The sequence below is a fragment of the Dipodomys ordii genome, unplaced genomic scaffold, assembly GCF_000151885.1.
Source record: "Dipodomys ordii isolate 6190 unplaced genomic scaffold, Dord_2.0 Scaffold36, whole genome shotgun sequence".
Taxonomy (NCBI): domain Eukaryota; kingdom Metazoa; phylum Chordata; class Mammalia; order Rodentia; family Heteromyidae; genus Dipodomys; species Dipodomys ordii.
The window spans coordinates 6748463-6775155 of record NW_012267252.1 but is presented as its reverse complement, the minus strand read 5'-3'; the positions used below and the strand labels follow the sequence as shown (position 1 = coordinate 6775155).

Below are 26693 nucleotides of genomic sequence, written 5' to 3'. Positions count from 1 at the left end.
GCTCTATCCAATCAGCTCAAGAGACCCAGTCTTTGGGTCCGTTGGGTGCGAGAGGCGGGGGCAGGCGGACTCCTTCCGGTTAGGCTAAGTCGGTGTCTTCGTTGTTTGAAGGACGTCGGCCGTCGAATTTGTGACTTTGGCCAAGGTAGGTGCAGAGGGGCTCTCGGGCTCAGACCTTGCGCTTGGCTTTGAGGAGCAGATTTGATACTCTGACGGTTTCAGATCCGGTAAACACCGCGAGATCTTCCCTGGGCATGGGGACATGATGGGATCCGGGAGGGACCGGAGAGGCAGGGAAAATGAGAGTCGGGGCCAGAGGACGCGCTCAGCCGCCGAGCGACCTCAGGCCCCCAAACTCGCCAGGCTCCCGAAGCCCTTTAGATTATATTTTGCAGTGGAGAGAGAGACAGAGAAAAACAGAGACAGAGACTCGCCACGAATAGAGTTCCCCAAGGTCACTCATTGACCGAATGTTGGACTAGAACTCGGGCTTTCGACCCCATCGCTGGCCGGGGCTGCCTCCTTTGGTGTGAATGGCGAATGGCCCGGGCGGCTGGCTTCCACGACGAGGAAGATGGCAGCCAGACCGCCTTTAAGCAGGCCTCAGCCATGGTCCATCGTCCAAGTGAGAGTGACGCGTGATTCGGCCGCTGACGGCGCACGGTCCCTAGGTTCGATTTCAGTCTGTAGGTGATCCTCGGGAAGAAAGGCTTTTTTCCTTGGAGAAATCCAGAATTGTCTGGATATATTTTTGGCTGTAAATGTTTGGCATGCAAGAGATTCTTCCTGGTCCCCGAGCGCTTCTCTTTGCCTTTTACCTCTACCTAGTGATCTTACTGTTCCGGATAGATGTTCAATGAGACAGGACAACAGCAGTGACTGAAGACCTAGCAAGTACAACTGGCCACCATTGGCCTTTAATGAAACGCCTATTTCACAGGCAGACAAGGGCATGTGGTTGTATTTAATAATGGTTAACGGCTTAGAAACTGGCACTTAATTAGCGGCCAAACTGTTATATAGCTATATTCCACTAACCTGTGAGGCTGAAGTTGGAGGATCGCTAATTGAATACTATACAAGGCTCTGTCTCTAAAAAATAAAGACAAAAACATACAAAAAAAAGAGGAATCCCTATTTTCTACCAGTTTGTTACTTAACATTAATTCACAAGTTGACAAGTATGAATCTTAGGTGATTTTTCTCCTTAATATGTCTTAAGAAAACCAAATTATAGGGCTGGGAAGAAGGCTCAGTAGTAGAGTGCTTTCCTTGCATGCATGAGGCGCTAGGTTCAATTCCTCAGCACCACATAAGCAGAAAAAGCCAGAAGTGGTACTGTGGCTCAAGTGGTAGAGCGCTAGCCTTGAGCTGAAGAGCTGAGGGACAGCGCCCAGGCCCAGAGTTCAGGCCCCACGACCGGACCCAAAAACAAACAAACAAACAAAATTATAATTCGCTGATCCTGAGGGCATTGTTAACACAAACTGTTGTGATCTTAGTCCTGATCTTTGTTGAAGGGTTCAGGCTAAGATTTCAGCTTTCACTGTTGTTTTATTATCCCACCTCACTGTTTTTATTATTAGAAACATCCCACTCCTTGCCATCCCAGCCTCTCATGAGTCCTTTAAGACCCCCACTAAAATTCAGTTTTGTACTAAGTCCTTTCCTAAAGAATTGGTAATCTGTGGAATATTGTAAACATCAGCCTGCAGTATTATGTTCACTAGAGTAAATTTTAAAGTACTATAATATTGTTTTAGTTGGACACAACAATCTCTTAAAGTTTAGGAGCTGGATGAACTCACAAAGTTAAAGTTGATGAATCCTAAAATTGAAGCCTTGTTTGCCTGGTTTCCTTATTAAAGCATCATGAAATGAATAATATATATATATATATATATATATATAAAACTTTAGTATGTTTAGTAAGATGAATTAGTAAGACAGAAAATTTACATCATTAAAGTTTCTCTATGGTGTGTGTGTGTCCATCTGTCCGTCCATCCATCCATCCGTCCATCCATCCATCCTTGTGCCCATCAATCTGTCCATTCATCTCTCTCCTAGGGTTTGAACCCAGGACATACATACATCTGTCCTGGTGTTTGAACCCAGGACTTAGTCACTGTCTCTGAGTTTTTTTGCTCAAGGCTGGCACTCTACCACTTAAGCAACAGCTTACTTCCAACCTTTTGGAAGTTAATTGGCGATGAGTCCCATGACTTTGCTGCCTAGATTGGCAGGTTAGGTTAGCTGATCCTCAACTTCCTGAATAGCTAGGATTACAAGTGTGAGCCACCAGCATCCAGCATAAAGGTTTCATTTAATGGAGATTGTGCTGCTTTGGCTAGATTGCCCAGTAGTTGTGAAGGGTCCTAAGGAAGTTTAGATTTTCTTTATTGTTCCAATAGCCTTTTTGAAAGTATCCAAAAATAAGTTCTCAATTTTTTATTGTCAAATCTTCCCACATCACAAGCCTCTGAAGACAGTTGAATAATGAACAGGGGAGTCATAGGGGAGTAATATTTCCGTTGCAATGACTTCCCTTTCTGTTCTCTCTTCCATTTCCTCAAGACTTTCCTGGGAAGTCCACCAGACCTCACCCAGCTCTTGTAAGTTACCAATCAAATAGATATGTTATTGTAGACAGGTGGTCACACGTACACATTTTCAACTGTTCTGGTGTATTTTTTGAAGATGTGTCCCCTAGGTTTTTTGGGGTTTTTTTGTGCACCAGTTCTGGGGCTTGAACTCAGGGTCTGGGAACTGTCCCTGAGCTTCTTTGGCTCAAGGCTAGCACTCATAACACTTGAGCCACAGCGCCACTTCCAGCTTTTTCTGTTTATGTGGTACTGAGGAATCGAACCCAGGGCTTCATGGATGCTAGGCAAGCACTCTACCACTAAGCCACATTCCCAGCCGAGTCCACAATTTTTTTCCCTCCTATTTGGTGGTACTACAGTTTGAACCTAGGGACTTGTGCTCACAAGGGCAGATAATCATTAGAACCATGTCCCAATGTCCCAGCCCTTTTATTTTTTATTTTTTAGTAACATCAATTAGTTGTATCAGGGGCTTTCATTTTAACATGTCCTTTTTTTTTTGGTCATGGGGCCTGAACTCTGGGCTTGGGCGCTGTCCCTCAGCTCTCCAGCTGTAGACTAGCGCTCTACCACTTGAGCCTCAGCCCCACTTCTGGCTTTTTCTGCTTATGTGGTGCTGAGGAATCGAACCTAGGGCCTCATGTATGCAAGGCAAGCACTCTAGACCACTGAGCCACCTTCCCAGCCCCAACATGTCCATTTTTTAATACAGTGTATCTTCTTGGTCAGAGTTGCTGTCATCCTCTTCCCTTTCATTATTTTAATAGGGCTTGCCTTTATGCATAGCACAGCCTGTACCTTGATCATCCTATTTGTATTTCCTACTCAGAATGACAGGCACATGCTGTCATGTTCAGCTTTTTGTTGTTGAAATGAGGCCTTGAGAACTTTTTACCCAGGCTGGCCTTGAACTTTGAGCCTCCTGATTTCTGTCTTCTGGGTAGCTTGGATTACTGAGCTATAACACCTGGCCTGTTATCACTTAGAAAAATGAAATGCATGTCTTTGTAAAGTACACAAACAATTTGGGGGGGGGGGAGTCAGTCGTGGGGCCTGAACTCAGCCTGGGCGCTGTCTCTAAGCTCTTCAGCTATAGACTAGCACTCTTACCACTTGAGCCTCAGCCCCACTTCCAGCTTTTTCTGCTTATGTGGTGCTGAGGAATTGAACCTAGGGCCTCATGCATGCAAGACAAGCACTCTACCACTGAGCCACCTTCCCAGCCCTATATTGCAATTAGTCTTTTTTTTTCTTTCCATTTTCATCATTGTAGTTTCTTCTCAACTTCAGTGTACATTGAATGTAGCTATAGATCTTATTAAAATAGATAGCTGGGTCCCAGAGTTTCTAAATCAGTAGGCCTATGGTAAGGTCTGAGAAGTTGCATTTCTATCAAGTTTCTGGTGAAGCTGGTGCTGCTGGTCTAAGGGTCAGATTTTGAGAACGATTGATGTGCTCTACATAGTCCAGAAATGGGATTTTTTTAAACATTTAACATTACTTGAAAACTGATCTCTTTCCATGTTATGCAAAGATCTTTGCATATTTTATTTCCCTTATTGGAAATCACTGCTTATCAGCCTTGATAATGGGTATTTATTTTTCCAGTTTTTACCTTTCATGAACAGTATTTCAATGACTTTGTGTGAATCAGATAATATATTTCCTTCTTTTTTTTTTTTTGGTCGGTCATGGGGCTTCATCTCAAGGCGAGCGCTCTACTGTTTGAGCCACAGCGCCACTTCCAGTTTTCTAGTGGTTTATTGTAAATAAGAGTCTCACAGACTTTTTTTGGCTTTGAACCATGATCCTCAGATCTCAGCCTCCTCAGTAGCTAGGATTATAGGCATGAGCCACCGAGGCCGGTGGGCTCAGATAATATATTTCTACCTTGTGATTCTCCTGGAGAAAAGAACCAGCTAGGTGGAAGAGTATACTATATAATTTGCTAGATACTTTAGGAAGGCTTACCAGTTTACACTCCAAGTAACAGAGAATTCTAAGTCCTAAGTTAATAACATTGCTTGTTAACAATTTAATTGTGCCAGTTTGATAGTTAAATATCAGTCCATTTTACATTACATTCTTCTATTTTGTTACACAAAGAGTAATAATTCCAGATTCCGTACCACCAATCGCTTCTGTCAACTCCCTTTAATAAATGATCTTTTTTTTTTTTTTAATATTGCCTTTTCTATTCTTTTTTTTTTGGTCCGGTCGTGGGGCCTGAACTCTGGGCCTGGGCGCTGTCCCTTAGCTCTTCAGCTCAAGGCTAGCACTCTACCACTTGAGCCACAGTGCCACTTCCGGCTTTTTTCTTTTTGCTTATGTGGTGCTGAGGAATCGAACCCAGGGCCTCATGCATGCAAGGCAAGCACTCTACCACTGAGCCACCTTCCTAGCCCTCCATGGAAATCTTAAGTGATTTATGATAAGAAAAATTATTTAAAGTAGCGTTTTAAGTCATTGTTTAGATGGTGGTCATTTTCCTGAGATTATGGTTTGAGAAACATCACAAATTCCGACTTTGAAGTAGTCTAGAAAGTTAACTCAGTGTGGATAGTCAGAAATAAAAATATTAAGCTATACCACAGTCTAGATAATTGGCTTTTGACTCTTGTTCTCATCATATGCTGAATGATTTGACCTTTCCTGGAAAGTCTGAAATAGTAACCAGGGTAAAATTCTACTTCCAAAAATTCCTCTTAACAAGGCTCTTCTACCATCTTTTTACAATGTAGTTAAAAACCATAAAGTTGGGCTGAGAATGTGGTTTAGTGGTAGTGTTTACCTAGCATGCACGAAGCCCTGGGTTCTATCCTCAGTACCACATAAACAGAAAAAGCCAGAAGTAGCACTGTGGCTCACGTGGTAGAGCACTAGCCTTGAGCACAAAGAGGTTCAGGGACAGTGCCCAGGCCTTGAGTTTAAGCTCCAGGACCAGAAAAAAAAAAAAAAAACATATATATATATATATATATATACACACACACACATACATATACACTCACACACTCACACACATATGTATATGGTTATAGTGATTTTTTACTTTTTAAATTAAAAAATTTTTTTTAAAAAAACTTTTTCTTTTTCACCCAAACCAATTTATTGCTTGCTTTTTTCTTTTTAAGATTGACATCATGGCAGGCGCAGAAAATGAAGGCCAATTCCAGTTCACTGGTATTAAGAAGTATTTCAACTCATACACTCTCACGGGTAGAATGAATGTAAGTATTATATGTGTATATATATATGGTATGAGGAATGGAACCCAGAGCTTCATGCATGCTAGGCAAGCACTTGACCACTAAGCCACCTTCCCAGTCCTAAGCAGTTGTTTTAAAATATAGATGTAATGATGATTCTCCTTTTCTCCCCTACCCCCACTCCACAGTGTGTACTGGCCACATATGGAGGCATTGCTTTGCTGGTCTTATACTTTAAGTTAAGGTCTAAAAAGACTCCAGCTGTGAAAGCAACATAAATGGTAAGGAATTTAAGTTTTTAATCATTTTAATATTAGTTTTTCTTCCCAATAGTTTACTATAAAAAGTAAATGCAAGCATTGGGTACAGGAGCACACACCTATGTAATCCTAGCTTTTAGGAGGTGGAGATGGGAGAATTGTAGTTTTAAATAAGAGCTAACCTGTGAATTTCTGTGAACATTTCGTGTTTGTGTTTATGTGTGTGTGTGTGGTGTGTATCTCACTGTCTCGTTCCTGGGACTTGAACTTGGCACAGCGGTGCTGTCCTTGAGCTTTTTGGTTCAAGTATAGTCTACCTCTTGAGCCACAGCTCCACTTCCAGATTTTTGCGGGTGGGGTTAATTGGAGATGAGTTTCAGGGACTTTCTGCTCACATTTGGCTTCAGATCAACCTCCTGAGTAGCTAGGATTACAGGTATGAGCCACTAGCACCCAGCTGATTAAGCTTTTTTAAAATGTGGTTGGTTCCCAGTGGTTTTGATGATTGTAATTTCATAAGTATTTTTCTAATGATTGGGCTTTTGCTGTTCATAGATAGGTGGACTATTTCATAGGAGTAATCTGTCTCATAAGTTCTGTAGCAAAAGCTTTAAAGCATGAAGTATCTATATGAATGTTTCCTTAGGTTAAGATGCTTGCCCAAAGGATTATGAAACAATAAGCTTTAGCTTTTGCTTTCGCCGATATGGAGTATCAGTTTCTTGGATATGATGAATAAAAGATAGGTCTTGTGCTTTTTTTCTTTTACCATTTATTTTTGTAGTGTGGTTTTTGCAGTACTGGGGTTTGAACTTGGGCCTATAACAGTACACTTGTGTGCGTGCATGTGCTCGCGTGTGCATGGACACACACTTTCAGATAGGGTCTTGCAATTTTTGCCAGGGTCAGCCTGAGACCCATGATCTTCCTACCTATGCCTTCTATAGCTGGGATGAGGGCTGAGCAACTGGACCCAACATGATGTACATGTTTAACAACTGGGTGGCTGGCTGGAGGGGAGATATGCAGATGCATATTAGGCAAGCTAGGCTCTGAAACAGAACTGTACCCTAGCCCCAACCATTATATGCATCTGCAAGTAACTTGTTATAGTTTCAGGCTTCATTCATATATGTGTGTGTGTTTTGTTTTTGTCATTGGTTGTGGGGCTTAAACTCTGGGCTTGGGCACTTGCTGTCCCTGTGCTCTTCAGCTCAAGACGAGCACTCTACCCCTTAAGCTACAATGCCATTTCTGGTTTTCTAGTGGTTTATTGGAGATGAGTCTCATAGACTTTCCTGCCTGGGCTGGCTTTGAACCATGATCCTCAGATCTCAGCCTCCTGAGTAGCTAGGATTATTCCCACCTTGGGCTCTTTTTAGCTACCTATCCTTAAGTAAACATCTTTGGTGTTGACAATAAACAATGAACCATAATCCCCAAATCTACATTTTCAGCTAAAAGTTTTTCAGAAAATTTCCAACATATCAGCCCAAAGGGACTACATATCCCAAAATGCAGTGGTCTGAAGCCTGTTCCTGACAAAACAGGCAGTATTTTCCAAATCTCCATGTAACTTTTAACTTTGAGAAGGAGGTAGCATCTCCACAAAAATGGGAAGCTGTATTCAGATATTAAATTTTAAAATGCGTGTTTTTCTTTAAATGTTACTTTCTATAGTAGTTTTTCCAGGAGTTTGCCTTTAGGCATATACCAAATTGTTTAGCAATTTCTTTGTTAAAGGTAAAATATTACACTGAAACATACCAATTATGAGAGAAGTCTTGGTTTTTTTCCCTTATTGACTCTTTTTGAGAATACTATGAGTTTATGTTCTGTTTCTGAAGGGCTCATGATTAGTACTGTCATAGTATTTAAAGAATACCTTAAAAGTAGAACTGAACACATTTGTGTCAAACTGTTTTTGCTTTGTTTATAGGATTCTAAATTTTCTGAGCTCATCTGTTAAATTCCCAAGCCTGGAGAAGCTAATGTCAACTCATCATGTAATATTCAATTTGTACAATAAATTATGAACCTGGAAAAAGCTGGTTGTCTTTATTTACAAGATATCAAAAATATAAAAACTGTACAAAATGCAACAAAGGCAAAAACTGGCAGTGACTTGGTCTAAATCTTAGTTTTCCAAAGCAAGGCTCAGTACTGGAGGTAAGCAACTGAAATGTCTGTCTGACTTCAAGTGTACTAGGTTGTATGTATTTTAGCTGAAGTAGAATATGGAAGCTAAACTTCTTCACCAGGTTTATAGTGTTTAGTGCACTCAAATAGTTTAAATTGAGATGTCAGTGGATGGTTGTACTTCTCTAGATCTTGGGAAGGAATTGTTCCCTGTACTCATTTACATACATTCCACTAATTATAGGTCAAGAAAAACATGTTAGTGGATCATTTAACATAGTACTTGAGTGCATACAGTAACTTCATTTTACAGCAGAAAATACACATGCTCGTAGAAGTCTTCAGCTAAAATTCAAGATGGTATTTCTTAATTTGAATCTTGAAGCAGGATGAATTTCCTCAAACTTCTTTTTTCTAAACATAATAAATTAAAATAGCATTTGAACAGAAAATGCATAGTTTCCACACAATCCGAAGCACCATAATGTCTCTTCCACGAACGTAATACCTCTTATTCAACTAACGGAAATTAGTTAAACGTGGTTGCTATAAAAACGTGGAACTATCCTGTTCAGATTTTCAAAGCAGCATACTTCAAGATCCATATAGACAACATTCTTTGTAGCTTAAATATTAAACACTGAGGTATTTGCTTTTAGTCTCCCTTTTTCAAACAGTAGCTTCCAAAAGGTCTTTAATACCGTTGATTTATTGCGGACTATAAGCTCCTGCAGCCAGAACCAAGTTTCTTCGAGTAAAATGGAGGTGTACAACTGGTGTTGATTTGGTCATATATGTACCCAATAATAACTCCTGTGAATTCTCAGGTAAATTTATATGGCCAGTGGCTGTAGTAAAGTCATCAGTCTCTAAATCTTCAAATGCTTTTATGGCATCCCATAACCGGACTGTATTATCCATTGAACCTAGGAAGAAGGCAAAGGAAACCTTTTTGTTTGTCAGTCCTAGGGTGAACTCAGGGCTTGGGCACTGTCACTGAGCTGCTTTCACTCAAGGCTAGCAGTCTACCATTTGAGGAACAGTGCCACTTGTGGCTTTTTCTGTTTATGTGGTACTGAGGAATAGAACCCAGTGTTTTGTGCATACTAGGCAAGCACTCTACCACTAAGCCACATTCCCAGCCCCTATGTATTTATAGTTCATGCTAAAAAAAAAAAAATGTAAACCTTTATCCCAAAGCCATTAATCATTTACCTGAGGCCAAAATTTCACCATCTCTACTAAATCTAAGTGAACAGACTGTATCAGTATGGCCTTTTAATTCTCCAACCATCAAACCATGTCCAATATCCCAAAGGAGTACTCTGCCATCTGTTGCTCCTGTAGCCAGGAATCTCCCATTGGGAGAAAATGTCAAGGAATGAATTGGTCCCTAGGAAAGAAAAGATCAAACTAGAGTTAAGTATATCCAAAAACCTAAAGCAGAATTTTAATGTTATGAATATTATCTTTAAAATTATTTATTTTTGGTTGGTTAAAAGATATTTTTGGTCCAGGCACGAGTGGCTTACACCTGTAAACCTAGCTACTCGTCTAGATGAAACTTGAGGTTCAAGATTTGAAGCCAGCCCAGGTAGGAAAGTACATGAGACAGATTTCCAATTAACCAACAACAACCAGAAATGGAGCTATTGCTCCAAGTGGTAGATTGCCAGCCTGGAGTAAAAAAGCTAAGGGACAGTGTTAGGCCCTGAGTTCAAGCTCCAGTACTGGCACACACACAAAATGTTTGGAATTGTAAGTATGGCTCAAGTGGTAGAGTGCCTGCCTAGAAATCACAAGGCCCTGAGTTCAAGCCCAGAAAAAAAGAGACATGTCTGTCAATCTTCCCATTGAGAGTTGGAGACCTATCCTTCAAACAATGATTAATATTAATATCTAAAAGGTTCTTAGACATTAATCACTTGGAACCAATAAGACAGAGAAGAAGTAAGGTTGAGTGACCTCCAATGCTAGGCAGTAGGCAAAGAAAACTTCTGTTTCTAGCCAGGCTATAAAACTATCGTGGACATCCCTCTACACAAACAACAAAAGACCATTTTTATCTTGAAAAGTGCTGGAATAATAAAGGTAAAATACCTTGTGTCCAGTGAAGATCCTTACACAGTTACCATTCAAAACATCCCAGAGCCGCACAGTTCTGTCTGCGGAGCCAGTAGCCACATAATTTGAATTGGGATGGAATCTTGTACAATTCACATCAGCAAGATGGCCAGCAAATATCCTTAAAGGCTGATAGTGGTCTGTGGCCCAGAGTCTTTTAAAGTTATAAAAGCAGGAAATCACAGTTAATAGAATATTTCACCATAGTTTTGGCTATCTCCTAATTAGTTTCTAACCTGTGCTACCTCATCTGGAACTTTCAAGGAAATGACATAGAGACAAAGGTATTCACAATGGTAGTGGCAAAAAAAGAATGTCTGACAGGAGGAGCATATAAAATAGCCAAAAGCAGTGCTTTTGCTAAAGACATGATTGCAGATACAATAACTCCTGTCCTAAATTCATTTTCAAACAAAAGCTACAAATACTGATATTCTGAATAAGTTGAAGTAGAAATGAACAGACCCAATCAAAAGATTAAACTGATATCTTACCGAGCAACTCGGTCATGGCCCCCTGACACAAAATAATATCCATATGGAGAAAACTGTGTGTCCCATACTGGGTAGTTGTGTCCTTTATATCCCACCAAGCAAGTAAATGTTTGAAGGCTCCATAATCTAACAGTTCCATCCTCTGAAGAGGAAAGCAGGTAATTCCTGAGAAGAGAATTTGATAAAATTGATTTCCCAGAATTAACTTTAGACTACTTTCAAGTTTCTTCTTATATTTGAATTTTTTAAATATAGCTAACTAATGCTACATCTCACTTGTAATTTATAGACAGAACCCACAATAGATGCAAAGCTAAACAAATGTTAAAACAATGTTGCTGGGTGCCAGTGGCTCATGCCTGTAATCCTAGCTACTGAAGAGGCTGATACTTGAGGATCTCAGTTCAAAGCCAGCACAGGCAAGGAAAGTCTATGAGACTTTTATCTCCAATAAACCAGCAGAAAACCAGAAGCAGTGCTGTGGCTCAAGTGGTAGAGTGCTAGCCTTGAACTGAAGAGCTGAGGGACAGCACCCAGGTCCAGAGTTCAAGCCCCACAACGGACCAAAAAAAAATAAAAATTAAAAAAGGTGAATGTTAGCCTTGACAATAAGTATATTCTGACCACCTAATGATGTTAGATTTTATATGTATGTACATGTGAATATATGAATGTGTATATGCATTTTAAGATAAATTGAGACAATCTACAAAATGTGATAACCTCACTTAATTTTTGACTATAAAATGGAGATGCTATTTTCCAATCTTGTATGAGTTGTAAAAAGGAGAGGATATTGAGGAGTATCCCAGTAATAGTCCTAACTTGGCTCATGCTTAAGGCACTATAGATTCAACCCCCAGCACAAAAGAATGAAAATAGTCTTTAGGAAAAGAAAAATAACTACAAACATGCTAACTTTTTCATGGATAAATACAAAAGCTAGCAGTTTTATTTTTCTGAAATCACATTTCCTCATGTAAAATGTATCATCTGGCTAAACCCTACCAAATACTACTACTACCACTAATAATAATACTCAAAAGTTTTGTTTCCATACATGAAAAAAAAATTGGGGGGGGGGGTACCCATTCTGTGGCTTGAAATCAGGACCTGGGCACTGTCAGCTTTTTTGCTTAAGGCTAGTGCCGTATTACTTGAGGCACAGCTCACTTCTGGCTTTTTGGTAGGTGACTGGAGATGAGTCTCACTAACTTTCCTGCCCAGACTGGCATAGGTGTGAGCCACCAGCACCTGGCTAAACATGAAAACTTAGATGGACTGAAAGCTATTATCTATCTAAGGAAAATACAGATGATACTGTGGTTATAAAACACCCTCCTCTCCTTTTTTTTTTCTGTCAGGTGTGGGGCTTGAACTCTAGACCTGGGCCCTGTCTCTCAGCTCTTCAGCTCAAGGCAAGGGCTCTAACCACTTGAGCCACAGTACCACTTCCAGTTTTCTGGTGGATAATTGGAGGCCAGAGTCTTGCAGACTTTCCTGCCCAGGCTGGCTTTTAACCACAATCCTCAGATCTCAGTCCTGAGTAGCTAGGATTACAGGTGTGAGCCAATAGCACCTGGCTCCTCCTCTCACTTTTTCTTTTTTTTTTTTGGGGGGGGGGTCTGGTGGTGGGGCTTGAACTCTGGACCTGGGCGCTGTCCCTCAGCTCTTCAGCTAAAGGCTAGCGCTCTATCACTTGAGCCACAGAGCCACTTCGGCTTTTTTCTTTTTGCTTATGTGGTGCTGAGGAATCGAACCCAGGGCCTGATGCATGCAAGGCAAGCACTCTACGGCTGAGCCACCTTCCCAGCCCCCGGCTTTTTTCTTTTTGTTTATGTGGTGCTGAGGAATCGAACCCAGGGCCTCAGGCATGCAAGGGCAAGCACTCTACCACTGAGCCACCTTCCCAGCCCCTCCTCCTCTCACTTTTATAGAATGTTAGAAATCATTAAAAAACAAGTAACTAAACACAGCAATTTCAAATTTCCCTTTTAGTACCTGGTTTAATGTTTTCTTGTTACTATTTTTCCCTGAGACAGTCTCATTGTGTTGCCTAGACAAGCATTAAACTCACAATTTTCCTGTCTCAGCTTCCTGAGTAGCTAGAATTACAGATGTGCACACTGCCACACCTAGCTTTCTTTATTTTTAAAACCATATAGCGGGCCCAGAGTTCAGGCCCCATGACTGGACCCCCCCCCCAACAAAAAAACATAACTTTAATTGATAGCTATTATGCCATTAATATCAAGAAATTGTCTTATGAAGTACCATAAGAACAATACAGAAGATTCTAGCAATTTAACTCTTACACAAAAAACTAATTTCTTTTTTTTTTTATTTTTTTTGTCAGTCATGGGACTTGAACTCTGGGCCTGAGCACTGTCCCTCAGCTCTTCAGCTCAAGGCTAGTGCTCTACCACTTGAGCTACAGCACCACTTGCGGTTTTTCTGGTGGGTTATTGGAGATAGGAGTCTCACGGACTTTCCTGCCCGGGCTGGCTGGCTTTGAACTACGATCCTCAGATCTCAGCCTCCTGAGTAGCTAAGATTACAGGCATGAGCCACCAGCGCACAACAAAAAGCTAATTTTTGAAACCACTGCATCTTGAGTCTGTAAATTCAGTTATAAAGTTGTTTTTTTTGCACAGTTCCCCAAGATGAATTAGCAAATGACAAGATTTTAGTAGATTAAGGGCTGACAGCCATGAGATTTTTTCTTTTTTTTTTGGTTGGTCGCAGGGCTTGAACTCTGGGTTTGGGCGCTATCCCTCAGCTCTTCAGCTCAAGGACAGTGCTCTACCACTTGAGCCACAGCTCCACTTCTTGTTTTCTGGTGGTTTATTGGTGGTAAGAGTGGTGATAAAAGTCTCATGAACTTTCCTGCCTGGGCTGGCTTTGAACCATGATCTTCAGATCTCAGCCTCCTGAGTAGCTAGGACTAAAGGTGTGAGCCACGGGCAACTGGCTGAGATTTTTTTTTTTTTTTTGGTGAGATTTTTTTTTTAAGCAAAATTTTCTAGATATTTGCATTATATTCCCAGTGAACTTTTACATAATCTCAACATAGAAATACCTCAGTATTAAATTATTATCATTTGTATTTTACCTATCGGGACTGAAGCTGGCTCCATAGACAGGCCCACTGTGACCATACAAAATCTTCAACTCACTTGCAGTTTTCTCATCCATGATTCTTTCTAAGACATCATCTGATTCTTTGTCTATGAGGCTAAGATCTAAAATGGTCCAGAAATAGTTTTTAAAGGATATTCATCAAAACAGGTTAATGCAATCACATCACAGTTTAGGAAAGGAACAGGTAACAAATTCTTCCTATACCAACCACTGTACTAAAACCTCTAAGTGATGTCATCCCAATGTACAGGAGAAGAAACTGCAGATCAGAACAGTTAATCATTTGCTACCATACACACAGCTACTCAATATGGGAATCAAGATTAAAACTCAAGTTTGACCATTGTATCACATGTTTCACAAAAATGAAAATATTAAAACAATTTTAAATACAGCAAGATAATATAGCTAATGGGGAAAAAACCTTCTAAAATGAAATCCTGACTTTATTGTTCTTTTTTAGCTATTTTTATGACTACAATAAATTTTTTCTCCTATTATTTAAGGTCTCCCACTAAAGTTTTTTTTTTATTTACAAGCAAACAATCATAAAATGTTAGAGTTTTAACTTTTAAGGAGCTTTTATAGCCTAATTCCTTCGATTCCATTTATGAGAAAAGACCAGAGAATTTAACCCAGTCTCCTGATTGCCACCCCAGGACTGTCTTCACTATGGGGAAAGTTGAGAATCTTGAGTTAAAATGAAATTTTTTATCTGCAGAGATCACAACCTCCTTTCTGTATTCTGTGGATTCAAGATTGTTGCAGACTAACTTCAAGTTTACACCAACAGGTCATCTGAGTTACCTGATGCTTGTTTAACACTACGAAGCTTTTTGGGTGTCACAGACCACACTCTGACAGTTGAATCTGCAAAACCTCCAGCAATCAGACTAGAATCATCAGTGACATCCACTGCAGTGAGGCCCTGCCAGTAAAAAAAAGTTTTATACTAAACAATACTTTTGTGGGGGAGGGGATTCAAATCACATCGTAGAATATTGTTCTCATAAAAGATCACTTGAGATTACATTCTCCTATAAAACCCAATGTGTGAAAGCACATACTTGAGCGTGTTGTCACTTACCTTTTTGTGCCCTCCATATTTGGAATGCATGATGGGAAGCAAATGTTAATCATGTTTATAATTTACTAAATATATCCTCAGTAACCTATTACAAGGAGTCTGTAAAGGTATATAGAATTCTTTTTTTCTAAGTTTTAGAAAGGATTTACTTTAGCATAATAGGATAAAGTAGGGAGAAATGGAAAAGAGAAACATTTCCTGCTCCCCATCCAGGAAACAGGAGTTAAAAACTAAAAAATGGTGGTTCCTATCTATAGCCTTTCTACATTTCAAGCTGGAAGAATTTATACAGTCAAGGATATATATAATTCTTAATCAAAAAGTTCATATTAATAATTCACAAGAAGAAGTGGCCTTACTCAAAGGCTGTGATCAGTGAAAACAGAGATGAAGTATAAGCCAGATTTGGGAATCTGCAAGTTTCTGAAGGCCTTCTAAACAGCCTCCATCTACTCTGTGCAGCATCAGTTCTCATCTTGTTCCTTAATTATATCAAGAATTTACTAAGACTCCACTTGAATACATTTAAGATTGTAAATTGCCATTTTACATGACTCTCGGCAAAAATTATCGAATTACTTTACCAACCTGGTAAGCATTTAGGAATGTATAGAAACAAATAGAAGGTAAGCAGTCCGGCCCAAGTCGTACTCGTTTGGTGGTTTCTTTCATATTCATGATCTTATCCAATTTATCTGAATCTTTCAGCTCAGGAAGAGGAATTCTGTGAAGGAAAATCACTGGGAATTATTCTTTGAATATTATTAACAAGCTTATCTCCTCTGTATCCTAACTGACACCTCCTTAAAAATTCTGGAAATCTCTTCCCCACCTGTTTTGAGGTGGAGCATTGGGATCTTGTTTTTTGCTTTTGGATCCAATACTATCTTTTTTGGGCTTCTTCTTTTTAGGTTTTCCTTCTTCATTTTCTCCTTCTTCATCTTCATCATCTAAAGGCACTTCAATTTCTGGTTCTTTTAACAAGCCAAAAAATACCTACAATCAAAAGAACCAACATTTTAAAAATAAATTTTGTTCATTAATATTCCCTTTGAATATATTGATGGGATAAGTCACAATTACAATATTGTCATTTATACCCTGAAGCGGGGTTCTGAACTTGTCTAACAGTTATTTTTCCTGTTTGCCTTGCTAATAGAACCCTGATTTTATTGGAGCAGCAATGTGCTTAGTTAGTTACTTCTGTTCTCAAGCTTCCTTGAAGCTAGCAATAGCCATACAACATAATTCTGGTCAGCAGATAATACAAAGAAATATGCTAGGTATGTTTGCATTTTTTTTAAGAAAAAAAAAATGTCTTCCTGATAAAAAGCAAGAGACTCAAGCAGGCTTTTCATCCTTTCCATTATCCCATCTTGGACTGTAGTTGCAATGCTGGAGCTGCAACAGCCATCTATGACCACAAGGAAGAAAGTCATTCTAAAGATGATAGACCATAGACCAAGCTGAGTGCCGGTGGCTCACACCTGTTGTCCTAGCTACTCAGGAGGCTGAGATCTGAGGATAGAGGTTCAGAGCCAGTCTGGACAGGAAAGTCCATTAGATTATCTTCAGCTAACCACCAGAAAACTGGAATTGGTGTTCTGGCTCAAACTGGTAGAACACTAGCCTTGGGCTATAGAGCTATGGGACAGTGTTCAAGCCCCACGACCGACCAAAAATAAATAAATGAATAAAGGTGACAGACCAGAAACTAGAAGCCAGGGACACTGACAACATTGTAGAGCTATCATGCCAGCCCTGGAAAGACTCCCGAATTCATTTCATGTGAGGAAAATCAACTTTTTTGATATACTAAAGTCAGGGTTCTGTTAAATGCAATCATTCCCAAGTCCTCACACAGATTCACTATCCTTAGAACACGAAATTTTAAAAACAGTATAAAATTATTTCCAAGCTAGCTATAAGAAAAATTTAAATTATGTGGATCGAAATGCTACAATTTTTCATAATCTACATTATATAGTTCTTAGGTTTATTCCCATACCTTTGATTTGTTTGCCTCTCGTTTAGCCTCTCCTGCCAAACTTCCCACCATCGCATCTATCTGTTGCTTACTACGCGGCATCCCATCAAAGATGTCAATGTAGAGGTGCTCCTGAACTATGTTCCATATCTGATTGTTCTGTTTCTCCTGAAGATGCCTCTTCAAGAGTTGGTACGAGTCACGGGAAATACGCAGAACAAATTTACTTGTTCGAAAATCCAACATGGTTTCATTCCCTTTCATGTGTTCCTTTTTGGTAAGACTAGATAATACTCGTAGGTCATCCTGGTAATAACATTCCTGATCTCCATGGAACCTGTTTCAGTGATTTTAAAAAGTCATTTTTCAATATAATCATTAAGGGATCCGCCTCTCCCCCAAATATTTATAAGCCACCCCAGAATATCTTAAATGTAGTAGTTTAAATCATTCTAAACTGTATCTACAGGTAATTCACTGATTATAAAGTAGTTTCTGAATTCATCCTTAAAGTGATCAATTTAATTCTCTAAACATTTTAAAAGAACAATTTGAAATAATTACCACATGAATGAAAGACATTTACTACTGGTAGACAATTTCTTTGGAATACCAATTTTGGTAAATATTTGAAAATGTCTGAACCTTTGCTTTTACTGCAAGCTTTCTCAAAATCCCACTTTTAAATTTTTATTATGGAAAATTTCAAATGTGTATGAAGCAGAAAATGTATTGTAATTCAATGAACCTATCATAGCTCTCTACAATAACACATGGATTCTCATTGGCCCCACCATTTTAATGATTTCCCATGTTCACAACATTTATTAAATGTCAATACTTTAATATTATAACTAATAAACAAATGTTAGTATCAAACAATGAATACTTGTATTTACTATTACCAAAAGCAATTTAATAAAGCCATCAGCCATGGTGCCAACTAGTAACTTTTAATACTTTTGTTTTTATAAATTGTAACTTTCCTTAAAAAAAACTATTAAAGATATAGATTTGGCATTTACTAAGAACAGTAATCAATGCAAAATATTGAGAAAACAATGACTGACTAAAATTAGATAAAACTCTAGCTCTGAAAGACACAAAGCCAATGGATTCCTATATTGTTACCCATTTGGATTCATCAATAAGCAGACTAAGGGTTTTGCCCTAGATTTAAAGTAAAGTAGAAATCTCAGGCAGTTAAGTATTTTTATCACTACTTATTATTCTCATCATTTGGGCATGGGGTCCTCTAAGACTGTCAATAACAGGGAAACAGAATCCTCTACAATATTTCAGCTTCCTAACCAAGGAGATTGTTACACTATGAATTTGGAAGGGGAGGGTTTTTTTATGACAGTAGTATAAGAAAAATTATTAAGCTTCTAGAGAAGTTGTATGATCATTAGCCTTTTTAAAAAATAAAAAACTCGCCGGGCGCTGGTGGCTCACGCCTGTAATCCTAGCTACTCAGGAGGCTGAGATCTGAGGATCGCGGTTCAAAGCCAGCCCGGGCAGGAGAGACCGTGAGACTCCTATCTCCAATAAACCACCAGAAAACCGGAAGTGGCGCTGTAGCTCAAGTGGTAGAGAGCTCACCTTGAGCTGAAGAGCTGAGGGACAGCGCCCAGGCCCAGAGTTCAAGCCCCACGACCGACAAAAAAAATAAAATAAAAAATAAAAAACTCTGAGCCAAGAACATTTTGCTTCCTGTTTCTTCTCTTAGTTACCTTACTATAATGAATGAATATTACGGCATAAGGGTTCTATTGTTCTTCTCTCACTAGTATCTGCGTTATCTGACAAGTCCTAGCTTCAAGCTCTATTGCTTGAACTAAAGAACTGCCATTCAAATATTATGCACCATTTCCTTCTCAAATATGGCTTGATACTCTCTTAGTTTTCTTACTATTTCTTTAGCTTTTCTGTCTTACAGTCTTACACTTCACACTATCTTTATATCTTACACTTGGCCATTGAAATGTTAGAGCTCTCTCAAAGCATGAGTTTAGCTCTCTTATTTCATAAGACAATGTAATTCATATCTTTATCCATCAATATTGCACATAACTCCAGGCACCAGTGGCTTATGCCTATAATCCTCGCAACTCAAAGGTGAAGATCAGGAGAATCACAGTTCCAGGAAAGCCTAGGAAAAAGTTTGAGAAAACTTAACAGAAAGAGCTGGTGTGGTGATATGTTCCTGTTATGCCAGCTATGGTGGGAAGAGTAAAATAGGGCTGTGGGTCCAGGCTGGGCTGAATTTATCTCAAAATAAACCAGTTGCCAAAGTGGCTCAGGCAAGCCAGAGGTCAGTGGCTCATGCCTGTAATCCTAGCTATGGAGGCTGAGTTTCAGAGGATACTCAAGGCCAGCCCAGACAGAAAAAGTCCAGTTGACTCCATCTCCAAAATAAACAGCAAAAAGCAGAGGTAGAGAGATGGCTCAAGCAACACGGCACCTACTTGTTAAGGCCAAAGAACTGAGTCCAAACTCCAGTACTAGGAAAAAAAAAAAAAAAAAAAGGAAGGGGCTGGAAACGTGGCTTAGTGGTAGAGTGCTTGCTTAGCATGCATGAAGCCCTGGGTTCAATTCCTTAGTACCAGATAAAAATGGGGGGAAAAGGTAGCACTGTGGCTCAAGTGGTAGAGCATTAACCTTGAGCACAGAGAAGCTCAGGGATAGCACACAGGCCCCGAGTTCAAGTCCCAGGACTAGCAAAAAAAAAAAAAACTTTGTGACTCAAGTTCCTACTTTTCCTCTAAATCCTCACAGCAGGAACAAACAGTTGATAGGGACATAAGAGTGACTATTGACTAATTTTAGAGGTTACTGAATGGCTGTCTACAGGAATGGTAGCTCTTGACAGGTCAAAGGCATATTGAAACTGGAACTAAAGATTATTCCTCCACCACACAGAGTAAGTCCTATTCTAGGATTTTCTGTCGGTGAAGGGCATCCCTATCTGACTGGGGGACCAGAAACATGGGATTATCATTGATAGCTTCTGTATTTATTAAATACCAAATTAATCTGCCACCAATACAACCCAGTTCAATATTTGTCAACGTGAATACTACTGGAATTTTGGGCAGGACAATTCTTTGCCAAGGAGAACTACTTGCACATCCTAAAATATTTAGTATTTCTGCTCCTCTAACCAGTCAGTATGAAAACCAAAAGAAGCCTCCATGTTTGCTAATGGAAGAAGGAATACCATTCCTGTTGAGAACCACTCAATCTCCAAATTGATCAAGTCATTCTATCCTTCATTATTTGTTTGCCGCTTGCATAAAGGTTCTTTTAAAATACCTATTTAGGGGCTGGGAAGGTGGCTCAGTGGTAGAGTGCTTGCCTTGCATGCATGAGGCCCTGGGTTCCATTTCTCTGTACCACACAAGCAGGAAAAGCTGGAAGTGGCATTGTGACTCAAGTGGTAGAGCACTAGCCTTAAGCTAAAGAGCTGAGGGACAGTGCCAAGCCCAGAGTTCAAGCCCCACAACCGACCAAAAAAAAAAAAAAAAAAAACTATTGATAATATAGTTCTCCAATGACTTCTGTGACCAAGATGCTTCACTGTCCTCCATATCTATCTCTCCTTTCTTCCTCCAAAGCAGAACCCCTGAAGATTAGCTGAGCACACAAACACCTGAGTAAGACCACATTCCTTTGTAGCTAGGTATAGTGACTTACAAAAAATCTGTAAAGAGTAGTGTATCCATCTTCCTAGAAGAATGTGTGCCTTCCCCAATGTCTAGAACACTGGTGTAAATGCTTAGAGCTAGACAACCATTTTGCACCATAAAATAGAAATGGTCTACCAAGAGTGGCACAGTAGGGCTGGTAATGTGGCTTAGCAGTAGAGTGCTTGCCTAGCACGCATTAAGCCCTGGGTTCGATTCCCCATTACCACATACACAGAAAAAGCTGGAACTGGCGCAGTGGTTCAAGTGGTAGAGTGCTAGCCTTAAACAAAAGAAGTTCAAGGACAGTGTCCAGGCCCTGAGTTCAAGCACGGGGACCGGCAAGAAAAAAAAAAAAGTTCAAAGCCAGCCTGGGCAGAAAAATCTATAAGATTCTTATCTCCAGGGCTGGGAAGGTGGCTCAGTGGTAGAGTGCTTGCCTTGCATGCATGAGGCCCTGGGTTCAATTCCTCAGCACCACATAAGCAAAAAGAAAAAAGCCGGAAGTGGCGCTGTGGCTCAAGTGGTAGAGCGCTAGCCTTGAGCTGAAGAGCTAAGGGGCAGCGCCCAGGCCCAGAGTTCAGGCCCCACGACCAGACCCCCCCAAAAAAAATTCTTATCTCCAGTTAACCACTAGAAAACCAGAAGTAGACCAGAAGTGGAGCTGTGGCTTATGGCAGTAGAGCACTAGCCTTGAGCAAAAAGAGCACAGGGAAGGTGCCTAGGCCCCAAGTTCAAGCCACATGACTGAAAGAAGAAAAAAAAAAAGAGTGGCAGAGCAACAAGATTGAAAAAGCCTGTGACTTTGCTAATCAAGGACTCACCCTATAGTCTTATACTTTCCACCTTTGTAAGAAGTAAACTTCTATTATATTTAAGCAATAAGCTTAAATATAATAAGCTTCTTGAATAATAAACTTTTATTATATTTAAACCTACTACTTTAATAGTGATTCTCAGTCAAGTCTAATCCTACTCAATACAATTCCCTATTGATCTTAGAACAAAAACCTTCAACTTGGCCTAAGAACTTGCCTGTTATTTCAGTGTCTAACCAATTGTTACATCACAACACACGCTATTCTCAGCTCCAGCTACTGTGGCCTCCTTTTAGTCTCTGTAACTATTAAGAACTTTCCTCCCAGTTTTCAAACATGCTTTTCCCTCTTCATCTGGTTAAGTCTCAATCTTCAGGTTTTACTTCAAGTATGGTTCATCTGGAAGCCTTCCTTGTCATTTCCACTAGATACACACCCTCTGCCCCCAATTAACTTCATATCATCCCAGGTACCTCTCCTCTGTAAAGTACTTCCTGAGTTGCAGCCTTAAAGTTGTATGGCTGTAGATATATAGGGGTAAACAAAATATATGTAAAATTTCACATACTTCTCAAAGAATGATTTTGCTTCATTTTCATGTTGATTATAGACTAGCTCCAAGTACATGTGTACAAACAGAGGATAAAAGAGTTGGGATAATTCTGCCCGATGGCAGTCCAGAGAACATTCAATGAAGTGTTTCAGTCCACTATAGTACTCTTCATACATTGTGGGGTCTCCTTGTTGGTTGTAGGCCGACAAGACAGCACTGACATCTGGCTGGTCTTCCACAGCTACACTTCCAACTGTTTAAAAAAATGAATGACAACTTTTAAGAAAATGATTGATATCTACATGTGACTGAGACTCAGAAGTGAACTATTTGTCAGTTTGTCCCTTTCCTCAACAGAATCATTTACTCTTTTAATGGGCTTTGTACTTGCTTGACAAAGGCCAAAATACCTTTAAGTACTCACATCTCAAGGTAAAACTTCAAATCAGTATATCAAAAAGTCTGCTACTTTTTCCTCAATCTACCTTAAAGACAAACTGTGTAAAGGTATATGAAGCACAGGGATGTGGCTAAGTGGTAGACTGCTTGCCAAGCTTGCACAAGGTCCCGGGCTCTGGTGGCTCATGCCTGTAATCTTAGCCATTCAGAAGGCTGAGATCTGAGGACCACGGTTCAAAGCCAGCCCAGGCAGAAAAATATGAGACTTATCTCCAATTAACCACCAGAAAACTAGAAGTGACACTGTGGCTCAAGTGGTAGCGTACTAGCCTTGAGCTGAAGAGCTTAGGTACAGTGCCCAGGCCCAGAGTTCAAGCCCCATGAATGACAAAAAAATTTTAAGTGCAAACTAACAATTATATTGATCTCTCTAAAGGTTTCGTCCAAGTGACACCCACTACCACCAAGCCATGCAGCCATGCTCTAGCAGGAATGAGAAATGGCTTTCTCTGCCAATGACCATTTGGTTATTTACAACATCATTTGCCAGCCATACAAAATTATCAATACAGGCAAGTGAGTGCCAGGCAGTTGAAGAGAAGCATACCTGTCTGTCCTGTCAAATACTAAGTTATTTCAAGGGTCTCATACAGCCTCACAAAGGTAGAGAATGAAAAGGTTTCCAACCCTTACTCTGGATTAACAATTCTAGCTTCCTTAGCACTCCTGTTTAATATTCTATTCTGTTACCTGCACAGGTGCATATCTACCACCTGATATAAAAATATCAGCATTTGAGAACACCTGGAAATTAGCTCTAGGGATTTCTTGAACTAATTGGGATAACTTTAAGATAACTGAGTATCCACACACTTTTAGATGGGAACTCAGCTGCGAAGTACTGTCATGTAATAGTTTTTATTTTGTTTGTTTTTGGCTAGTCATAGAGCTTGAACTCAATGCCTGGGCACTGTCTCTGATCTTCTTTTGCTCAAAGCTAGCACTCTACCACTTGAGTCATAGTGCCACTTCTGGCTTTTTCTGTTTATGTGGTACTGAGGAATTGAACGTAGGGCTCCATGCATGCCAGGCAAGCACTCTACCACTAAGCCATATTCCCAGCCCAGTTACTGCTAGGCTGGATGGCTAGACAGGCAGAAAACTGATTTTGCATCATTGTGTCTTCTCTATATTCTATGATTGGCAGGCCTAAAAATAAAACCGGAATTAATACTAGGTAAAAAATACCAGGGGCTGGGAAGGTGGCTCAATGGTAGAGTGCTTGCCTTGCATGCATGAGGCCCTGGGTTCAATTCCTCAGTACCACACATAAGCAGAAACAATTGGAAGTGGCGCTTTGGCTCAACTGGTAGAAAGCTAGCCTTGAGCTGAAGAACTAAGGGACAGCATTCACGCCCAGAGTTCAGGCCCACAAAAAAAAAAAAAGCAGCATTTGAAAGACCATGCCTTTTTATATCTCTAAGAGATAACTATAATTCAATTGTATATGCTTAACAACAACAACTTCTATAACTATCATTTCACAGCAAAAAACACCTGAGTACTTATTTATGATATACTAATACCAAACAATATATCTCGCAAATTAAGAGTTTAGTCCAGGCACAGTGGCTCATACCTGCAATCTCAGCTACTCAAGAGGGAGTGATTAGGAGGAACACAAAACTGGGCAAAAAGTTACTATCAGCCAGGCGCCGGTGGCTCATGCCTGTAATCCTAGCTACTGAGGAGGCAGAGATCTGAGGATCACGGTTCAAAGCCAGCCCAGGCAGGAAAGTCCGTGAAACTCTTATCTCCAATAAACCACCAGAAAACCGGAAGTGGCATTGTGGCTCAAGCAGTAGAACACTAGTCTTAAGCTGAAGAGCACAGCACCCAAGCCCAGAGTTCAAGCCCCACGACTGACAAAAAGAAAAGAAAAGAAAAAAGTTACTATTTCAACAAGCCAGCTATAGTAGTATACTTTATAATCCCAGCTAATCAAGAGACATAGATTAACTGAGAGAGAGCAAAGAGGTGACACTGTCCAAAAAGAAAAATACTCATTATCTATCCATCACCTTTATAATAACAATTTAATAATAATGATAATAATAATAATGAGGCATAGGTAGGTCTAGGCATAGACCTGATTCAAAAAACAAAGTCAGCTGGGTGCTCATACCTGTAATCATAGCTACTAAGGAGGCTGAGATTTGAGGATAGAAGTTCAAAGGCAGCCCAAGCAGGAAAGTGAGACTTAATCTCCAATTAACCACTAGCAAACTGGAAGTGGAGCTATGGTTCAGTGGTAGACCACACAGGGACAGTGCCTATACCATGAGTTCAAGCCTTACAACCGAAGGGGGGAAAAAGTCAAATACAGTTGGAAGTAGGGCTCAAGTTGTAGAGCCAAGCACACTCAGTTGAAACTCCACTAAATAAATAAATGAATTTGGCCTTTGGAAATTTTGATAAGCTATACTATGGTTCTGCTCCATACTGCAGAAATGTTTGATTTTGTTTATCATTCTGATGGCCTCTTTTCTACCTTTTTGTATTCTCAGGTATAATCTAAATCTGAATCCAATTTTTGAAGAAAATGAAAACCAACACACATAATTAATCCACAAAGTACAGTATTCAGAAAAAATTCTTCTCAATCATATATTTTAAGGATGGAGGTGTAGCAGAGTGCCTGTCTTCTAAGCATAAGACCCCGATTTTTCAGGGTAATGGCTCACACTTGTAATCCTACCTACTCAGGAGGCTGAGATCTGAGGATCATGGTTCAAAGCCAGCTTGGGCAGGAAAAGCTGTGAGACTCTTATCTCCAATAAACCACTCAGAAAACTGGAAGTGGCACTGTGGCTCAAGTGGTAGAGTGCTAGCCTTGAGCTGAAGAACTGAGAGATAGTGCTCAGGCCCAGAGTTCAAGCCCCATAACTGACAAAAATAAAAAATAAAAAAGACCCTGAGTTTAAACTGGAGAAGAAGAGGAAGGAGGAGGAAGGAGGAGGAAGAGGAAGAATGGCAGACTCAAGGATTTTTTTTGCATATTTCTGGTTATAAATTACAGTGCTATGTGTTCAAACTTCATCTCTGGCAATCCTGCAAAGAGTAAGTCTCATAAATACAAATTCATTGGCTAGAGCCACTTAACTAGATAATTTAATTCAATACATTTTCTGATCTCTGTATGTGAGTTTTCCTGTGTTGACTTTGGACAAGAACTGCTGGAAGAAAGGGGTCAGGATCAATGATAGTACAGAGACATAAACTTTTCAGTACAGGGCATTTTTTTCATGGACATTTGAGCCTTATTACCTCATTTAATATGAAAAACTCAATCTTAGGGCTAGAGGCGCCACACAAGTAAAATCAGCAGAGACAAAAAAAAAGTGTAGCAGTGTGTTAATAGCTCATGCCTGTTATCCTAGCTAGTCAGGAGGCTGAGATCTGAGGATGGCAGTTCAAAGCCAGCCCAGGCAGAAATGTCCCTGTGAAACTCTTTATCTCAAATTAACCACCAGAAAACCAGGAGTGGCACTGTGGCTCAAGTGGTAAAGCTCTAGCCTTGAACTGAAGAGCACAGGGACAGCACCCAGACCTGGAGTTCAAGCCCCACAACTGACAAAAAAAAAGTGTAGCTGGGTGCTGGTGGCTCACACCTAAATAAAAAGTGTAACCCACATCTATTCCCATATTTACAGTCCTCCAATTATTATTAATTTTTTTGTCAGTGGTGGGGCTTGAACTCTGGGCCTGGGCGCTGTCCCTCAGCTCTTCAGCTCAAGGCTAGTGCTCTACCACTTGAGCCACAGTGCCACTTCCGACTTTCTGGTGGCTTATTCTTATTAGAGATAAGAGTCTTATGGACTTTCCTGCCCGGACTGGCTTTGAACCGTGATCCTCAGATCTCTGCCTCCTGAGTAGCTAGAATTAGAGGCATGAGCCACAGGCGCCCCGCTGAGTCCTCCAATTTTGCCTCATCACTCGTATTGTAGGTGCTGAGAATGTGGCCTAATGGTAGAGTGGTTGCCTAGCATGCATGAACCTCTCGGTTCAATTCCTCGGCACTACACAAACAGAAAGGGCTGGGAAGTTGGCTCAGTGGTAGAGCGCTTGCCTTGCATGCATGAGGCCCTGGGTTCGATTCCTCAGCACCACATAAGCAAAAAGAAAAAAGC

At 40.2% G+C, this 26693-nt stretch overlaps 2 protein-coding genes across 4 annotated transcripts in view; one reads left to right on the top strand and one right to left on the bottom strand.

The window, feature by feature from the left end:
* Positions 1–42: 42 nt before the first annotated feature.
* On the top strand, positions 43–8114 carry Usmg5 (up-regulated during skeletal muscle growth 5 homolog (mouse)). 3 transcript variants are annotated; one of them, XM_013017856.1, is made up of 5 exons: positions 43–145; positions 2578–2615; positions 5741–5836; positions 6004–6096; positions 8015–8114. In XM_013017856.1, exons 3-4 carry the CDS (start codon positions 5750–5752, stop codon positions 6091–6093), a joined length of 177 nt encoding a protein of 58 aa, XP_012873310.1. In that variant the 5' UTR covers positions 43–145; positions 2578–2615; positions 5741–5749; the 3' UTR covers positions 6094–6096; positions 8015–8114. The 3 variants fall into 3 exon arrangements, with proteins under 3 accessions (XP_012873310.1, XP_012873307.1, XP_012873309.1); XM_013017855.1 differs by having other exon boundaries at positions 84–145; positions 2578–2635; XM_013017853.1 differs by lacking the exon at positions 2578–2615 and having other exon boundaries at positions 56–145.
* Positions 8106–26693, bottom strand: part of Taf5 (TAF5 RNA polymerase II, TATA box binding protein (TBP)-associated factor, 100kDa) — a 20245-nt gene continuing 1657 nt past the window's right edge. Inside the window, exons 2-11 of the mRNA XM_013017596.1 lie at positions 22120–22357; positions 17069–17384; positions 15893–16056; positions 15649–15784; positions 14781–14901; positions 13945–14074; positions 10833–10997; positions 10315–10492; positions 9430–9607; positions 8106–9140 (exon numbers count right to left, since the gene is read on the bottom strand). Coding sequence (XP_012873050.1) covers positions 8923–9140; positions 9430–9607; positions 10315–10492; positions 10833–10997; positions 13945–14074; positions 14781–14901; positions 15649–15784; positions 15893–16056; positions 17069–17384; positions 22120–22357 — 1844 coding nt within the window. The 3' untranslated portion in view covers positions 8106–8922. The remainder of the gene's footprint in view (positions 9141–9429; positions 9608–10314; positions 10493–10832; positions 10998–13944; positions 14075–14780; positions 14902–15648; positions 15785–15892; positions 16057–17068; positions 17385–22119; positions 22358–26693) is intronic.